The sequence below is a fragment of the Abramis brama genome, assembly GCF_963993115.1.
Source record: "Abramis brama genome assembly, chromosome: 18".
NCBI lineage: Eukaryota > Metazoa > Chordata > Actinopteri > Cypriniformes > Leuciscidae > Abramis > Abramis brama.
The window spans coordinates 23,264,694-23,283,835 of NC_139980.1; the positions used below are offsets into that span (position 1 = coordinate 23,264,694).

A 19,142-nucleotide genomic window follows, 5' to 3' on the forward strand; every position below is an offset into this window, starting at 1 on the left:
TGCATGTTTGAATGTTTATGTTATAATACACGTATGCGAATGAGTGTGTTTTTTGTGTGTTTCTAGACCGGACTCCGAGACGTCTGCAGTTCACTCAGGAAGTGGCTGAGGGGACTCTGAACCGCTCTGCTGAAGTGCTGCAGAAAGTGACACCCATCTTGAAGAGAGTGGAGGAGTGGGACGGCAACATGAAAAAAGAGGCATATTCTGCCGCAGCGTTTGACCGCACTGTTCTGTCTGCCGGCGAGGCGGGTATGGTAGACTTCCATCAACACAGAAAAGTTCTATATATAGAAACTATACATCCATTTACAATGTCAGGGCTCGGACCAGAAAAGTTATAGTTTGCTTTATAGTTATAGTTTGATTGATGTTTGCTTTATGCAAATAACATGCAGCTTTGTTGGTTAAGTCCAATGTTGCATAATTTAACGACAGTGTGTGAGCATAGACTGTGTGAGATTTTCATAAAACGAAAGCATGTCCATTGCTGGGTTTATGCTGAATGCATTGTCATAAAATGATGCAAAAACACCCGACAATGGATAGTCTCTTCTACAGCCAGCAACAGATAGTGATCTTTTAATTCAGTGGTAGTTTCATAGCCAAAACTTGTTTATTCATTTAAGTTTATCTGCCTTACACCAACTGAATGTATTCAGCACATAACCCCATAACTTAAAAATACATTTTCTCATAAAAGCAAAAACAGAATACAAAGAGTCAAAAATGGATGGAAATGTTGGGTAACACTTTACAATACGGGTGCACTAATATGCATTAATTCATGCTTAACTAATGCACAGATAATCATGTGTTAATGTATAACTCATGAAGAACTAAACCATTAATTAATGATTACTGCATCAGTAACTAATAAAGATTCTAAATGATTAATAGATTAAGTAATATATGAATTGTTATTAATTAAATGTGTCATAATGTATTAATTCCTTAATAACATATTTTATTAACTAATAGTGTAAATTAATGCGTTAATCACCACAATGGGTTGAAGTCATTTGGTTTTGACATCCACACTAAGCCATTGATTTCAATTTCCAACCATCTACAACCAAGATTTCACTGAGTCCGATGAACCTTGTTGTTCATGGCACAGGAATATGTCAGGTTAAGCTTGAGGTCGTGGTACACTGAGAACATGCGGCCGAGCACTGCTATTTCATAACACTGTGTCACTCTAGACTAGACAAAGACAATAGAACATCCATTATAGTCAGTGATACTACACTGGATGCAGCGCGACGCTACACGAGAAAACCCCGACAGTAAACTGATCCCACATTCTATTTCTGACATACTCCGAGCTCTTGTGCTAGTTCTGTTACAAAGGACAAATGGACTTGCAATGGTCTGTCATGTCCAGTGTAGACAGCTAGTCTCGTCCAGTTTAAACACAGTGTAACAGCGGTCAGGAGTTCAGATTCTGGTATGCTGATATTTGTGTGTAGCCCAACTTACCCATCCTTCAGACACATTCTTTGACATTACATTCACTGCATGTGCAAACTGTCAAAACCCATAAATGGCATATTACTTAACAATTAGTTAATAGTCATGTGCCTCAACAAGTGAAGTCATAACATAATGATACATTTGCAAATCATTAGTTAATAATTAATTAAAGCAGACAACTGGAAGTTGAAGTACATTGCTTTGACCAATTGTGGTAATTAACGCATTAATTTACACTTTTAGTTAATAAAATACGTTATTAAGAAATTAATACATTATGACACATTTAATTAATAACAATTCATATATTACTTAATATATTAACCATATAGAATCTTTATTAGTTACTGATGCAGTAATCATTAATTAATGGTTTAATTCTTCATGAGTCATACATTAACACATGATTATCTGTGCATTAGTCATGAATTAATGCATATTAGTGCACCCGTATTGTAAAGTGTTACCAAATGTTGTTATAAATTAGAAATAATTTAAAATATTGCTTTAAAATAGTTAAAAGTAACTAAAACTAATTAAAAATATATATATATTATTTGGGTTTGCCATATCTATGCTTATTTCAGTATAAACTTATTCCTCTAATGCACATGTGACTTTTGAGGCATTTAAAAATAATAAACGGTTTAATGATCCGTTTATCATTAATGTTGACATAAACATTATCATTAATGTTTAATGATAATGATTTAACGGTTTAATGATCTACAGAAAAATAGTGAGAGCTTTGGTGATAACTAAGCGAATATTTAATTTAATTAATACTAATTTCTTGCTACAAATGACATCAAAAGTGGAAAAGTTCGTCAGAAACGTACATTTACACACAAACTGACCACCAACCAAGAAGTAGAAATAAGAAATAAACACACTGGTTTGTATTGCAAATAGTTTTACCATTTACTTCACTTTCTTATTCTTCTAGTTATTTATATAGCCTAAAGCGGCTAATGAATTGGAAATCTTGCACATCCACAGGAAATAGTTTACTACATTGAAAAATAAGGTGGATAAAGCATTCCAGATTAATTACTTGTGTTTCCATGACCAGAAGGCAACTGTCAACATTGCTGCAGCAGTTCTTTGGAACAGAGATATTGTGCATGTTGGCTTTTTTTTTTTTTGTAAATTTTTGCAGGATTATGAAGTTGGTTGCTAATGATTTGTTACTCACTCACTCACTCACTCACTCTCTCTGTCCGTGTGTGTGTATTTGTATGTGTTTAGTCGAGGACCTGTCAGAGATCGTGCCAGAGCTACTCGATAAACTGCGTGTGGTTGAAGAGAAAAAACCTGTGAATAATGTCTCCACAAACATCATGAAAATCAGAGAACTCATCGCACAGGCCCGCAGTGTCGCGAAGAAGGTACACCAGGCAATAAACATAAACGTCATTTTGACCGACCCACTTGTAGAGCACAATACATTGTCACATTCAGAATCTCCATTCAGATTTTTTTATTTATAAGCCTTTCGACACTGACCTACCAAAAGTTAATGAACTACACAAAATATTCTGTGAAGAATTACCCATAATCCAGACTTGAGATGCACCAATCAAAGAAGTTGCTCTGACCATAGAAACAGGAACTGAGGCAAGGATTATCATGTTCAAAGAGTTATGACATAAGGCCACACACACAGCTAAATTCGGTTGCTCTTTCACCTTTCAGTGCTTTAAATATGAGCCACTTTATGAAAAATACAAGCTTAAAGGGATGGTTCGGAGTAATTTCAACCTAGGGTCCTTTGCACCATGTCCTCGAGCTAAACACCACCCCCTTGGATCCATTAGCTCCTGCACTAAGCCATTCGGCTGATATCTCTAAATAAGCTCTAACTTTAATAATGTTCAACCAAGGGAAAAAAGGCTTCTGGGGGGGTGTTTGGCTCGAGGTCAGGGTGCAAAGGACCCTAGGTTGAAATTAAGAATCATCCCTTTAAAGAAGCTTATGCTAAATGGAAAAAGCAACACTGCAAGAGAACATTATGTGAAGCAACTTTGCAGCATAAACAAAGCACCTCTATCAACAGTGGTTTAGATGCATCTTTGGTTGCCAATATTCCTTTGATCAAAAATATTGTATCCCAAATGGTGAATGCTTTTTGTCATGTTTTAAATACTAACATACTAAAGTACGTAATTAAGTGCTTGATTGTTGTTTTAACTGTACTGTGTTATTTGATATTAACTCACATTTTAAATGTACTAAATTGCACCTTCATCATTACAAATGTGTGTATTTACAAATAATTTAAGTGCATGGCATACAAGTTTAATTGGAAATGGCATTCAATTATTATTATACTGCATTATTATACTTATTTTTTTCTCTAATTGCAGGTGCAAGTGTCCATGAAGTTTAACGGCCAGTCTGCCGTAGAGGTTCATCCCTACTCCAACCTAGATGAGCTGAAGGCGGTCACGTCCATCAGTTTCTACATCCGAGTGGACCCAGACAAAGACCCGATAGAAGATCGCTTCCTACTGTACCTCGGAGACAAGCAAGTGAGCACTAGCTAGAAAACTGGGGCCGAAAGGGGGGAGAGAATGACTATCATTCATTCAAACACTGGTCCATTCAGGAATTAAACACATTAGGCCCTATTATAAACCTTGCGCAATGCAGCGCCAAGCATGACGCAAGTGTTTTTTGCTAGTTTCAGCCTGACGAAGTTATCATTTTTACATCCTGCGCCATGTTGTTTAAATAGCAAATGCATTTGCGCCCTCGTCTGAAAACGATGTGTGTTCAGGTGCAATTATGCGTAATGGTGACCAAACATTTTCAATAAGTCACCAACACGTAAACCCCTGTTAATTCTCAATAAGAACTTCTATAGCCGTATGACTGAAATAAAGTCAATCTGGGTAGATTTTTTCTGCTTGTTACCAGAAGGTGTTCATCACTAATGCTCAATCATCACTTAATTAATCACTTTATTATCTCATTAACTTTAACACAGATTCATCTCTCTGTAGAGTTCGCTGTGTGCATTTTGGTTCGTTTCACCAACTCATCAACTGATTCGGATCAGAGCAATCAGTGTGGTGTGAAAAGGAACCAAAATGGCTGAAAAATGCTAAAATGTATCATTTTTTGCCCTTGGTCTGGACCAAATTAACCGAACTACAGATATGAAAGCACCCTAAATCATGTCGGTAATCACGTATGACAATAATTATTCATATGACTTTTCCCTTGCCACGGTTGTGTTTGTGTCTTGCTGAGAATGTAACAACGTTTCTCGTGACAGTCTCTTATTTAATGATGCCGTTCGTCTTCTGTGGGCGCTCCGCTGGCTGTACTACATTTAGCATTTATAGTTCAGGTGTTCACACAGAATGAAATTCAGTGAGCTGAAAAGCTTTTTTGAAGTACCTCTTCTGACCGGTAGGTGCCTGTTAGTCTGCACTCAGGTTTCAACAAACCATCATTGATCAGCTGGTAAGGTAATAATAAAAACGTTCAGCGAAATTGAGAACTTATGTCTAACTTCTATACTTTATTACTTTGCCCATTACAGCGGTCAAAGTTTTAATTAAGGTGGCTAATTAAAACATTGCAGCAGGCACACATGACTTTTAGTGAATTCCTTCCTAAATCAGGCTGATTTTACAATTCTTTTGGTTGTTGGCTCAAGCCCAAGTTCTTTTCCATCTCCCTCCCCCTTTGCAATGTTTGTTTCTAAACCACAGGACATCTGCATCATAAATGTAATGACTCAATAAAAAGAGCTATAAAAATACTTAAAAACACTTTTTTTTCCACAATGGAATGTCTTGTTAAATGTCGATTCTACTTGTGTGTGTGTGTGTGTGTGTGTGTGTGTGTGTGCAGGGACGTAAGGACTACATGGGATTGGCCATAAAGAACGATAATCTGGTTTATGTGTACAATCTGGGAGGAGAGGACGTGGAGATTCCACTCAGTTCAAAGCCGGTCAGCTCCTGGCCTCCTGTCTTCAATCTTGTTAAAGTGGAGAGGTAGAAAAACTGCTTTCATCATCTGATCTTGAATAATGGTTTTCTTTTGGAAACCTAAGAGGAAAAAACCTAGGAAAACCTACGAAAACCACAAACACACACACAGCAGCCAAATATGTGTGTCAGTCTAAATAGTTACAGCACAAAGGTTCAGGACGTGGACCCACATTTTGAGATTTGTTAACTTGTGCTCCAGGAATGTTCTGTTGACACAGAGCAGTTTTTTAATTTAAGGTTCCAGTAACAAAAAGAAGAGGTCTGAAGCTTTTAGGTTCAGTTGCTCTTTTCCACCGGTGCTGCATCATGCTGCTGTCTAATTACACCAAAATACACTAAAATAAAAACACAACATAATAAAAAAAAAAAACGTTAAAGCCACTGTCGGATATTCAAGATTTCTGTTTAAATAATGTTGTGTCAGTTTTAATAAGGCAAAGTGAACTAACCATATACTTAATCAATCTATTTTCTCTATACATAAGCCTTATTGTTACCTAATATAGGTCAAGATTTTTTTTGTGTGTGGCTTTTTACAACTTAATTTAACCATAAACAAAAGCTAAATTAGCTATATGACATTCGAATGTTCACTAACAATAAAACTAAGAACATTTTATTTGTCAATGTTTAATTTAGTTATTTACTATAAATATTGTGATATCTTTCTAAAAAAAATACAAAAAAACAAGAGAAAAATGAATATAACCTAGAATAATGTTTTACCCAGTATGTGTTCTGCACATCACTATGGTGTCAAGTGAAAATACTATTGTTGAAATGTATGTTGCTCAGGGAAGAAGGAGGCGGGAACCATTGAACGTTTCACAGACTTTAATAATCATAAAATAAACAAACACCTAAACGAAAGTAAAAGCGGCAGCCGCTCACGGAAGATTGCCGCACACACATAAACAAAACACAAAGTAAAATCCAGGCCTGAACAAAATTGGCCAAACTGATTTAACTGGTGGAAACCATGATTTTCGATTAGATCACTTTAAATAAATCACATAGTCATTTCACTTTTTTACGGGTGATATTGGTCACTATTGCGAGAATAGAAAAGCTACTGTAAGCTGATGTATGAACAGGACGATTCGAGAGATGTACCTCAATCCCAAAACTCTGTTTGACCGTATAGTCCAGGGAAAGTTAATTTGTTTTGCTTTCCTTGTTAGGATTCATTAAATGCATGAATTGAATCCTATTGAATCCTAATTGGCATTAGTCCTAATTGATTGAATCCTAATGAATGCATGAATCCTAACTGGCAGATGTTTTGCCAAGGGAAGACCATGCTGATATTTGTATATAGATCTTAGTTTTAGTTTTGCTGTGTATAATATTTCTGTAATCAGTGTTTTTTTCCCTTCTTTCTGATAGATTGGGTCGCCATGGTAAAGTGTTCCTGACGGTCCCGAGTCAAGACACCACAGCAGAGCAGAAGTTCATCCAGAAAGGAGAGGGGGCTGGGACAGACTCCATGTTTGACCTTGACCCTAAAGACAATATTTTCATTGTGGGAGGAGTTCCTCCTGATGTAAAGGTAAAAAAAAAATCTCTTTTCTGTTAGGATAATGTCTCAGTTAGGTCATAAAAATGGGGAAATGGAAAATATGATTTAAGAATTTTTGCACTGTAACATATTCTTATGCAGAAATGTCCTTCATGTTCTTCCAGATTCCTCCAGCTTTAAGCTTGGCTCCTTTTGTTGGTTGCATCGAGTTAGAGACTTTGAATAGTGATATCATCAGTCTGTACAACTTTAAGCAACTTCACAAAATGGATGTTTCTGCATCGATGCCTTGTCCCAGGTAAACCTTCCTTGCATCCATTAATGTTTTAAACCTTAAACACTATGGTAAAGACTGCCTAAAGCAGGAGCAGAACAGTTTCATACCACCTTTCAGGTGTTAATAGTTTATCCTGCTCAATTAATATTCACATTCACTTCATGCATTTTGCTTTGCCATTTACTATTATCCCGCCACCCCATATAATATGTGTGAAATGTTTGTTAGTTTTATTATTGTATTATGTTCTTATATTTAATTACATCACAGCAAGATTGTCTAATACCTACGTCTAATACCTACCTCATTTGCAAGCAGAGAATTACAGGAATACAATTTCAGGTATCATTAGCCTTATAAATATTCAAATTAGTATGTTAGGTATGATAAGATGTGTCGCTCAGCACTAGATCTATAGCTGTGCTTTACAGCTCAATTACTGTATATTGTTATTGTTGCATTTCTTCCCTTTAAATGTCAGATATTTCTCAGATTTTTCTCTCCAAAGCTTGAATGAGGTCAAAGTTGGCACTTCGTACTGTATATGGTCTGTTTATATATTGCAATCTCTCTGTTTTTTTTCCAGGCATAAGTTGGCTTTCTCTCAGAGTCGTGTGACAAGTTATTTGTTTGATGGCAGCGGCTTTGCTTTAGTCAACAACATTGAGAGAAGAGGCAAAATTGGCATCGTTACTCGGTTTGATATCGAAGTTCGTACTGTTGCCAACAACGGCATTCTATTCCTCATGGTTAATGAGGTAATTATAGTTTCATTATAAATGTTGTTATTCAATTAGTTTGGACTGATTCTTGGAAAACTGAAAAAGTAAAGTATATATATGAAGAAATTATTTTGGATGAGCATGTTCAGAGGTATTCAGAGAAAAAGACCCGTTCACACCAAGGATAACAATAAAGATATAGTTTTAAAAATCTTTCTAAATATAAAAGATTAGCAGAGTCCACAACGCAGCTATAAAGATAACGGAACAGCGAAACAACATTGTTTGAATCACTTTCAGAAAGATTTTTTTCCAGCTAATGAATAATAAAAACATTGACAGCCAATCAGAAACAATTCTGAAACAATTTTCAATTTCAGTTTACTAATGTTAACAAATGGAAACTTATTGCAAAGTGTTACATAAATGACTAGTTCAGTCATGAAATTTTACAGCATGTGCAATCTGATAGCAATTACATTGTTAATTAGAGCCAGAGTGTAGATTGATGTAAAAAAAAGAAGCATTTTAGCATAACACAAAATGAAAACAAATACAATACAATCAAAATGCAAAAAGGGGTCTGAATACTTTATACTTTCGCATATATGTACATAGAAAGAGAGAAACCTGGATAAGGTTGCTTTGTGAAGAATTTGAAAGCTTAAAATATGTCTCCCTTTTTTTTTTGAGTCACAGGCTGCTGTATATTATGCAGCATATGATAGATATGATATATCATATGATAGATTTGTGCATAATTTTCTAGAATTATGAGGCATTTGAACTTACTCACTGACGCCTTACCTTACCACCCTACAGTTATGTAAAATGAATCTTTTTTTTCTGTGCATATATTGATGCATTTATGATGGGTTTCCACAGACTAATTTTTTCGTGCTGGAGCTGAAAAATGGATTTCTCCGCCTGATGTACGACTTTGGTTTCACTAATGGTCCTGTCATCATGGAGAGTAACTTGGCCAAACTCCAGATCAATGATGCTCGATATCATGAGGTAATGCTTTCTTGATACCACTTCCAGGGCATTCATCAAGTCATATCTTTAAAACACGATGCATAACTTTTAACACCCTGTTGTAAATTTTGTCTCAGGTGTCTGTGATCTATCATCACTCTAAGAAAATCATTCTGCTAGTGGACAGAAGCCATGTCAAGTCCATGGAAAGTGAAAGGAAACCCTTACCATTCTCTGATATCTATATTGGAGGAGCTCCTTCTAGCATTCTGCTCTCGAGGTGAGAAACTTTGCTACATATTAATGCACAGATCAGGTAGAGAGGCTGATCCAATAACTTAGCAGTTCTCATTTCCAACACTGAACCCGGCCATACGAATGTTCCACAGGCCAGAACTGTCATCCCTGGTGGGATTGAAGGGCTGTGTAAAGGGCTTCCAGTTCCAGAAAAAGGACTTCAATCTCTTGGAGGAGCCAGGAACCATTGGTATCAGCAGTGGCTGTCCTGAGGAATCATTTGTATGTAACACACCCTTCTAAATTCATAGCGTTGGCAAATTATTTTTGATGGCACAGGAATTATAAACAAATTTTGGCTTCTTTTTGTTTACTTGCAATTTTTTTTGCTTAATGTAAATGCTATAACGCGCGACCCAAAAATGTGTGACGCAGAATGAAATCCAATATAAAGTCTTCAATCAAACAAGACGTTCTCAGAAGCAGGAGTAAATATGCACACACTACACATAAACTAAAGATGACACCGAACCCTCAACCGAAAGAACTGAGGGCTTAAATACGTACAGGGATGATTAACAGAACAAGAACCAGGTGTGCAACTTAATTAGAAACCATGAAAATGGATAAAACAATAAATGCGACCACACAAAACATGGATAAAACAACAAATTAGTCTATTTAAAATTCTATGAAAGGAGACTGCTCACACATGTGCTGTATTCAATTATTCAGCATTTACCGTTATGAATACCATTACGTCTTGACCATTTTACCATTAAAATAAAATATATATATTTTATTATTTTATTATTATTATTATTATTATTATTATTATTTTATTTATTTTATTATTAATTTGTTTTGAAAGAACTTTCTCAAATCTGGTTGTCTTCTACCTGCAGATGTCCCGTACGGCCTATTTCTCTGGAGAAGGATATCTGGGCTCTACAGCTAAAATCTCACCATTCCAGTCTTTTGAGGGAGGACTAAACTTCAGAACACTACAGTCTAATGGACTCCTATTCTACCACAGAGATGGGGTATAGTCTTTTTAGTTACTGTGTTTTACCCAGTCAAGTCTTGTTCTGTCTCTAACCTATAATTGTCGGGGAAGCTAATCCTAAACCAAGAAACAAAAGAAAAAAGAGATCCAAGGCTTTATTCCAAGGCTTTTCCTTTATATCAGACTGTTCTCGCTATGGGAAGGAGGGGATTGGGTGTTTGATACAGAGGGCAGTTTTTCATGATTTCACAGATCAACCCATTCTTTCTCTCTGTTCTAGTTGGATGAGTTTTCTCTTTCATTGGAGAATGGTGCAGTAGTGCTCCAGTCCAAAGGAACCAGAGTCAGATCACATAAGAAGAATTACAATGATGGACGGACTCATTTCTTAGTTGCCTCAGTGACTGATCAGAAGTGAGTTGCTGACTCTGTGCTAATTATATTACATTATATTATATTATATTTTACCATGTTATATTCATTCATTTTATTCAAATTTTAATCTCTTTTACTTGCATGCTATATCATTTGAGTAAAAAAAAAAATGAGTTTGTGATAATGTGCAGAATACAGTGCCTTTGGAAAGTTTTCAAAACCCATTAATTCTTTCGAATTTTGTTATGCTGCAACCTTTTGCTAAAATACTTTAAATAGTTTTTTCCACATTACTTTACACTCCATACCCATAATGATAAAGCATAAACAGATTTGTGACAACTTTGCAAATTTATTAAACATCTGAAACCTCAGACTGTATTGTATTCAAATATTTTGTTATGACACTTGAAACATATGTTTCTAAAGTAAAAACCTGAGCTTCTGCAATAATATCATATATTGAATATTCTGAAATTACAAAGAATACAAGGAAGAATAAGAAGCACAAGACCCTTTGTATTGGGTAATCAGGTCTCTCTACATTTAAAATTTTTCTTCTTCAAAAAATTGTTAGTGCATCTTATCTTGTAGGTGTTATTTCTCATCATATTTTTGTAAACAGCAGTTTTAAATAAAATGATTTATTTTCATGATGCATCCTTTTGTCTCATCTTATTGTTGATGAAAAACATTCTGCATTTTGTTGATCTCAAATGAAGTTCTGAAGCTAACAAGGTGTCCTTAGATGTATCAACTTGTTACATCAACTATTTATCCATGTTCTCTTGGCAGGTATGAACTTATAATTGATGACAAAGACAAGCAGGAGAAGAAGAAGCCGTCTTCCACGCCTCAGTCAGATAACGTCCCAAAGACCTTCTACTATGGAGGCTCTCCTATGAGTTCCACACAGAATTTCACTGGGTGCATCAGTTATGCTTACATTAGCAGGTAACATATACAGCCTGTTTCAAACAAGACCAAAATAAACATGCTTTTTTCACACAACCACTACTCAGCAAATTATTTGTGTTTTAAATGTACTGTACAGGGATGCTCTGAGAAATCTGATCTGGTGGTCCCCAACCCTATTCCCCAAGCCCTCCAACACTTCACTTTTTAAATGTCTCCTTTTTCTGACACACTCACTAATGCTCTACTACTGATCTACTAATGCACCTATGACCTGAATCAGGTGTGTTTGATTCACAAGACATATAAAATATGAAAGTATAAGGAGCAACAGAAACACAGTTGAGAATCACTAATTGATCTAATCCCTTCCAGATAGCAATGTCTGTGATTGTGTGATATTATTTTTTTCCACAAAGCTCTTCCTCATTATTATTATTATTATTATTATACAAATATAAAATATAAAATTTGTAAATAATTTTTACAAATATAAAATATAAAATTTAAATGTACAAATTTACAACTATCAGTCATCATCCAAAGTAAAAAAAAAAAAAAAGACTCTTAAATCAATGAGAGTCTGCTTTAGTAGATATGCTTTAGACCCTCACCTTAATAAATTCCACTCTTACTTATACATGTTAAAAACATTTTAATCATGACAACTCTCGGTTTCACTTTTTTTTGATGGTCCCTTTAACACATTAGAGTGTTAGTAGAGTATTAGTAGAATGGTAGGGTTAGGGTTAGAATAAGTTGACATGTACTGTAGTTACATGTACTGTAGTTGCAAAGTTACTTATAGTCAGTAGAATGTCTGTTGAGGAGCATCACAATAGAGTTAAGCAGATATTAAGCAGACAGTCTACTAATACTCTAATGAGAGTTAGTTGACACATAGGTTCAACGTTACTTATTGTCAACAATGTTCCAAAGGGACCATCAAAATAAAGTGTTACCCAACTCTCTGAATAGTTTTAGCAAGTGAATGTATTTGATGACAGTGTGTAAATGTAGATACACAGACACGGTACTGTGAGCATGTAAGATATGCTGCTACTGCTGCATGAATAGACATACTGTACATAAATCCCGTAGCAGATCTAGGCAGGTGGAGCTAGGGAGGTGGAGGGGTTCAGAATAACTCTGATAGAGAGCTGCAGGACTAGCCTCAAGTGAACACTGAACCAAACTATTTAAATATTGAGCAAGCAATCTCACTGGCTGCAGGATCAGCAGAGGCCTATCAGCTCGTGCCATGTAGTAAATGATGTGAATTATTAGCAGATTGCAGGTAAAGGATCTATCAGCCTGCACTGATCACATACTGTAAGTCTTGTATTTTCAATGTGTAATATCTTAAAAAATTCACACTCCAATCTCAGTAATAACTACAGAAATCCCAATCTCACCCAAATCAGTGCACAAATCCTTCAATATTTTGCCATGTCATTTTCATTTATAGTTACTTTTAGTCAATTTTACTATGCAAAAACACTGGTGGACCTCAAACATTATTTCAGATTCAATACACATTTAGATTTAGATTCAAAACTTTATTTCCATAGCAACATAATTGCTTGGAATTTTCCATATTTGCTCATATCAGTAATAACATACAATTTAAAATGAATTCTTTCCTAATAGTGCTCAAGATTCACCACACACTTGTAATGCACACAAAGCAATACATAATGACATAATGACTCTGTTCCAAAACTTACATGGTATTATACAATCAACACTTTTTCTCTTCAGTGTTTTCAGAAATGAGTGAGTATTGATGGTACAAAGTGGAATTGTGTTCAGTAGGACTCAACTTAAGACTGTGGTTATTTATGTAAGTGTGATGTGTGTGTGATGCAGGCAGGATAGAGATATAGAGCCAGAAGACTTCCAACGTTACAGTGAGAATGTGCAGGCGTCGCTACAGGACTGTCCGGTGGAAAGACCCCCCGCTGCTCTGCTCAACAAAGACAGCAGAGACTCCTCTAGACGAAGTCCAGGACACTCCCGCAAGGTGCAACACACCAGCACACACAGATGCATGGATACCGTGTAAAATACAGTTTTAAAATTTAAAATACAACCTAAATATATTGTTGTCTCAGGTGGGCAGGGATGAGTCCAGCCTGCCACACGGCTTGAAGAGCAATCCTTTGGATGTTCCAGAGACTGAAGCTGCTCCCTGTTACCTGTCCTCCCACCCACGAGTGACACGTAACGCCTATCGCTATGGCGGATCAGCCCACAGCCGACATGAGTACACAGGTGTTGCCAGTGTTATCAGAAATGAGTGAGTATTGATGGTACAAAGTGGAATTAACTCGACATATCATTACCAAAAATTTGTGTTACTGTGGTATTTCCAACCCAGGTTCATTGGAAGAAAATGCCTGTGGTGACGTTTTATGACACTTTGAAATTGAAATGTCCAGTGAGTGGCATTAAAAACATGTGCCGTTTTATCTGAAACAGATAAACATGAATCTGACAATTTTTGTACATATCACAGCACTTCAGAAATGAAATGACGGTGAGTGCTGCTAAAAGGTTGGTTTAGTGTATTTGAAAATAACATACTGTACCACCTACTCTAAACCCTATACCCTACCTTAACAAAAGCAAACACATTTACTGAAGTTTGCTTACAAGTCTTTGAGCTATATTGTTGTGTTTCGCGGGGTTTGTACCCTAGTGCAATGCTGTACTAGGTGAGCTACGAAGCGAATTTACTGTGTAAGAAAAGCCATACATATGGAGCTGGTTATGTGATGCAGATGTCAAAATGTATTAGATTACAAATCATGCACTATGGTAAAAGTGTTTTAAGGTCATAACATGGTATTGTGCATGGAAATGCAAGAAAATTTGTCTATTAATCTACAATCTTTCCCTGTAATCATAAATTGTGTGAAAAGGAATTACATTTGTGGGTGTTTTACTGCCACTAGTGTTCATTTTAGCTAGAAGCTCCAGTAATTTCTATGAATAGGTAAAGTTTTTTGATTTTTGCAAAAATTTAGGTAGACGCATGTCTTTAAATGAGCCTATGTTGGGTATTTCACTGCAAAAACCTGATTCTTATTCACTCACCACCCACCATCCTGCCAAATCAGTGGATATTGCACAGGGGTGTGCTTACATCTGTTCTGTACTGAATGTACCACTATAGTGTACAACAATCTGAGATGTGTTTTTGGCAAAAAAAAAATTATATATATATTGTTGGATATCCATAATATTACCTTATTTCTCCACTACAGTCAGCTTTGATAGTGTCACTGGTGGTGTTTTGAAGAGTATACTAGAACAATACGAGTATTTCTACCGTATCTATCTATATATTGCAGAAACAGTAAGAGTAATATTTCTTCAGTAAACTGTTTCTTCATGTAATCACAGACGGACTCAATGATGGTGAGATCAGATCATCCTGGCTGTTGTCAGATTCCTTGTGCATACAGAAATCTATAGTTACATTATATGGTGATGTGAAAGAAAGAATTTGGGGATATAGCCCCATAAATCAAGGGCTCCTTAATATACAAATTCGTCATATTATAAAATGTGCCTTATTCACAAAACTCAGCACTGTTTGAGTGTACTTTCAATATTCAGAACTGTAAAGATGTTACAAGACAGAAGGGGCAGACACACGGATAAAGGTAATGTGAGTTTATTTTGAACAACCAGATGAGTGATCGGCAGTGCAGATGAAGGTGAGTGGATGTGAAGATATCCAGATGACGTAGACTTGAATGACTCAGTTTGTTTTCTTGCAGATGGAGATCGGAAGGAGACAACCAGAACCGGAGAAGACTCTGGAGCACACACACTGGAGACGAGGAACAACGAGGAAGACTTGGAGGGGTAACAAAGGAACAGGTAAGTAGCATAGGAGTCCTGGAGGTAAGCACAGCATTAGTGTCTTGATGCAAACGATACCGGACAATGACTGAGAGTGAGAGAGGTGCTTAAGTGTTGGAGGTAATTGCTGGATTGATTACGTGCAGGTGTGTGTGATCAGTACTCAGGAGAGGGAGTGCGCTGTGATTGAGTGAGGGTGGAGTCTGGCGTGATTGTGACACTACCCCCCCTCCCACGGCCCGCTCCTGAGGGCCGTGGACCCCGACGTCGTGGTGGTCGGCCTCTACCCCGGGGTGCAGGTCTCTCCGGATGACTGGCGTGGAACTGATCAAGCAGGTTGGGATCAAGTATATCGTTTCTGGGTACCCATGAGCGTTCCTCAGGACCGTACCCCTCCCAGTCCACGAGGTACTCCAGTAGACCACCACGGCGCCGGGAGTCCAAGATCTCATGAACCTGGTAGGTAGCACCGTCCTCTAGGATGAGTGGAAGGGGGGGTTCTGCGGCTGTGCCCGGCTCTGTGGAAACAGAAACAGAGGGATGATGGGGTTTCAATAAGGAGACGTGGAAGGTAGGATGAATTCTGTACTGTGGTGGCAATTGAAGTTGATAAGTGACTGGGTTGATCTGCTTCACGATGGTGAAGGGACCAATGAACCTGGGACTCAGCTTTCGGCAAGGCAGACGTAACCTGATGTCCCTGGTGGACAGCCAGACCTTCTGACCTGGCTGATACGTAGGAGCGTCGGAGCGGCAAAAATCGGCTGTCATTCTACGTCTGCGCAGTGCCCGTTGTAAATGATGGTGAGCCGAGTCCCAAACCCTCTCGCTCTCTCGGAACCAGTAATCGACCGCTGGAACATCTGATGGTTCCCCAGACCAGGGGAACAGTGGGGGTTGGTAACCAAGCACGCATTGAAAAGGAGTGAGTCCAGTAGTAGGTTGCCGCAGGGAGTTCTGTGCGTACTCGGCCCAACCCAGGAACTGGTTCCAAGAGTTCTGGTGGCTGTGACAGAAGGTACGGAGGAAACGTCCGATTTCCTGTATCTTCCTTTCCGTCTGCCCGTTCGACTGCGGATGGTAACCAGAGGAGAGGCTGACGGTCACACATAGGAGCGAGATGAACGCCTTCCAGACTCTGGAGATGAATTGAGGTCCTCTATCTGACACAATGTCTTCGGGGATACCGTAAACTCTAAAGATATGGTTGAACATCAGCTCGGCAGTCTGTATGGCGGTGGGAAGTCCTTTCAGGGGATTATCTACCGAACGTTTCTCCACAGGACTTTCGATGGAGGTAGAGCAGAGGGCGAGTTCCCTGGACCGAGGAGTAGTCGAAATTGGAAGTGCAGGAAAACAGTTCGGGAAACAGCTTTTGCCCCACTTCAGGATTTCGCCGGTCTTCCAGGAGATGATGGGATTGTGCTGCTCCAACCATGGGCGCCCTAGAATCACATCAGCGGTGGATTCCTCCAGAACCAGCAAATGTTGTTGTTCCACATGTAGGACTCCAATTTGAAGAAGTATGGGACCAGCACAGTGACTCACCCTTTTCTGGCTGAGAGGTCTGCCAGTTATCGAGTTGATTTGATAGATGGATTGCGTGGCGGTTGACTTGAGTTTGAGCTGACGGCAGAGGGCGCCGGAGATGAAATTGCCAGCTGACCCCGAGTCAAGAAGGGCCATGATTGGAATAGTAACATCGGCAGCAGTGAGATTCACACACGTAGTGAGTGGTTTCATTTTATTCATCAAAGGAAAAATGGCACTCACCATGGGACGTGGAGGTCGAATAGGGCATCTAGAGATGAAGTGTTCAGAGGAACCACAGTAAAGGCACAGGTTCTGAGTTATCCGTCTCTGACGTTCTGCATGAGTCAACTGTGCGCTATCCAGTTGCATGGGTTCGTGGGCTGGTTCTGGAGGGCTGATGGACTCAGGTCGGCGGAGGGATAGAATGGTGAGCAACTGGTCTTGGTGCTCATCGAGACACGACTGCATACGAGTGGCGAAGCGTGTGGAGAGTTGGATAAAATGTTCAAGCCCGATGGAATCCTCGTATGCAGCGAGATGCAACCGCACGCGAGGGTTCAACCCCTGATGATAAGAGGTGATCAAAGCTTGTTCATTCCATCCGCTAGCGGCAGCTAGAGTTCGGAATTGTAGAGCATATTCACTCACGGTCATGGAATTTTGCCTCAACTGATGCAGTCGTTCTCCTATCGATGAATCCCAGGTGGGCGTCACTTTTCTGAGACCAAAGTGATTCGGCCCAACGGAGCGCCTTACCATTCAACTGTGAAATCACGAACGCTACCTTTGAGAGGTCGCTCGGATACAGGTGCGGTTGCATCTCCAAGACCAGCGAACATTGCAAGATGAACCCGTTGCAATCCTCCGCCGAACCTGAGAAGGGCGCCGGTCGGGCCATGGGACTGGCGATTACCGGTGGTGAAGAAGCCGCTGTAATGTTTGCGGAAGTGGGTGCTGAAGAGAGTGCGGGTGGAACAGGTGGAAGATCCTGACTGACATTCTCCTCAATGTCAAGGAAGTGATCTGGGATGCTCATGCTGGTGTTCGTCGGTGTTGGTCCGGTATTCTGTTACAAGACAGAAGGGGCAGACACACGGATAAAGGTAATGTGAGTTTATTTTGAACAACCAGATGAGTGAGGTGGAGAGGTGCTTAAGTGTTGGAGGTAATTGCTGGATTGATTACATGCAGGTGTGTGTGATCAGTACTCAGGAGAGGGAGTGCGCTGTGATTGAGTGAGGGTGGAGTCTGACGTGATTGTGACAAAAGAACAGTGGTGGAGCAATAACATAAAAGCATGCAAATGACGCAATCATTCTTAGCAAATTCCCCCATTTTTCATAAATGCAGTTTGATCCTGCACAGGAATTGCATTGGTGAACGTAGCGATACATAACAGTGCTTTCTGTTCTTCCATCTCTTTTTTTTTAGATCTCACTTTTCTCTATCTCTGAAAACTCATTCAGCGTTTGGTCTCATCTTCTACCTGGCTGATGAGTCTGAGGAGAACTTCATGGCTCTGTTCCTCACTCATGGAAGGCTGGTATTCACATTCAGTTCAGAGAAAGACCAAGTCAGAGTCCGATCCAAAGAGAAGTACAGTGATGGACAGTGGCATGATGTAAGGATGACTAAAGTCCACTTATAACACGTGCCATTTCTGCGGCATTAGCTACACTACATGTAATTGCACAGATAATGATCACCTTGATGTTCACTTCAGTTGTTTGATTTGTCAGTCTTGAAAGTAAAATAAGTTGTAATTATTTAATAGTTCGGATATTATAAGAGTATCTCTTATACACCTTTTATGTGACACTATCTCTTTCTCTCTCTCTTTCTGTAGATTATCTTTATCAGAAGTGGAAATATGGGCAGACTGATGATTGACAGTCTAACGGTATTAGAGGACAGAGCTCCGGGCGGAAACATCTCAATGCTTGTCCAGGATCCTCTCTATGTCGGCGGTGTGCCGCCTGATCAGGCGATGAAAAACATTCAGGTATTGTGATCCCTCATTAGGGGCTTTCGCACCGGAGGAACCTTTTCATAGTTCCTAGAACTATTGGTGGAAGTACCCGGATTTTGCTGTGTTTGCACCACAGGGACTATGGACGATTTTAGTACTAGGAACTCCTTTTGGATGAACTAATTTAGCTCCTACTTCAGAGTAGGGTCTAAACCAGCACTATAGGAACTACCAGTGACGTTAGTGTATGCTGAT

At 38.7% G+C, this 19,142-nt stretch overlaps 2 protein-coding genes across 2 annotated transcripts in view; both read left to right on the plus strand.

The window, feature by feature from the left end:
• tube1 (tubulin, epsilon 1) overlaps window positions 1-19,142 on the plus strand; it is a 212,764-nt gene that overhangs the window by 116,086 nt on the left and 77,536 nt on the right. The window lies entirely within an intron of this gene.
• lama4 (laminin, alpha 4) overlaps window positions 1-19,142 on the plus strand; it is a 95,824-nt gene that overhangs the window by 60,675 nt on the left and 16,007 nt on the right. Inside the window, exons 19-35 of the mRNA XM_084091114.1 lie at window positions 67-252; window positions 2,725-2,864; window positions 3,843-4,007; window positions 5,341-5,486; window positions 6,870-7,032; window positions 7,167-7,300; window positions 7,866-8,037; window positions 8,887-9,018; window positions 9,117-9,259; window positions 9,369-9,498; window positions 10,122-10,259; window positions 10,503-10,636; window positions 11,393-11,551; window positions 13,382-13,535; window positions 13,627-13,811; window positions 18,350-18,539; window positions 18,765-18,920. Of these exons, the coding sequence (XP_083947240.1) occupies window positions 67-252; window positions 2,725-2,864; window positions 3,843-4,007; window positions 5,341-5,486; window positions 6,870-7,032; window positions 7,167-7,300; window positions 7,866-8,037; window positions 8,887-9,018; window positions 9,117-9,259; window positions 9,369-9,498; window positions 10,122-10,259; window positions 10,503-10,636; window positions 11,393-11,551; window positions 13,382-13,535; window positions 13,627-13,811; window positions 18,350-18,539; window positions 18,765-18,920 (2,627 nt within the window). The remainder of the gene's footprint in view (window positions 1-66; window positions 253-2,724; window positions 2,865-3,842; window positions 4,008-5,340; window positions 5,487-6,869; window positions 7,033-7,166; window positions 7,301-7,865; window positions 8,038-8,886; window positions 9,019-9,116; window positions 9,260-9,368; window positions 9,499-10,121; window positions 10,260-10,502; window positions 10,637-11,392; window positions 11,552-13,381; window positions 13,536-13,626; window positions 13,812-18,349; window positions 18,540-18,764; window positions 18,921-19,142) is intronic.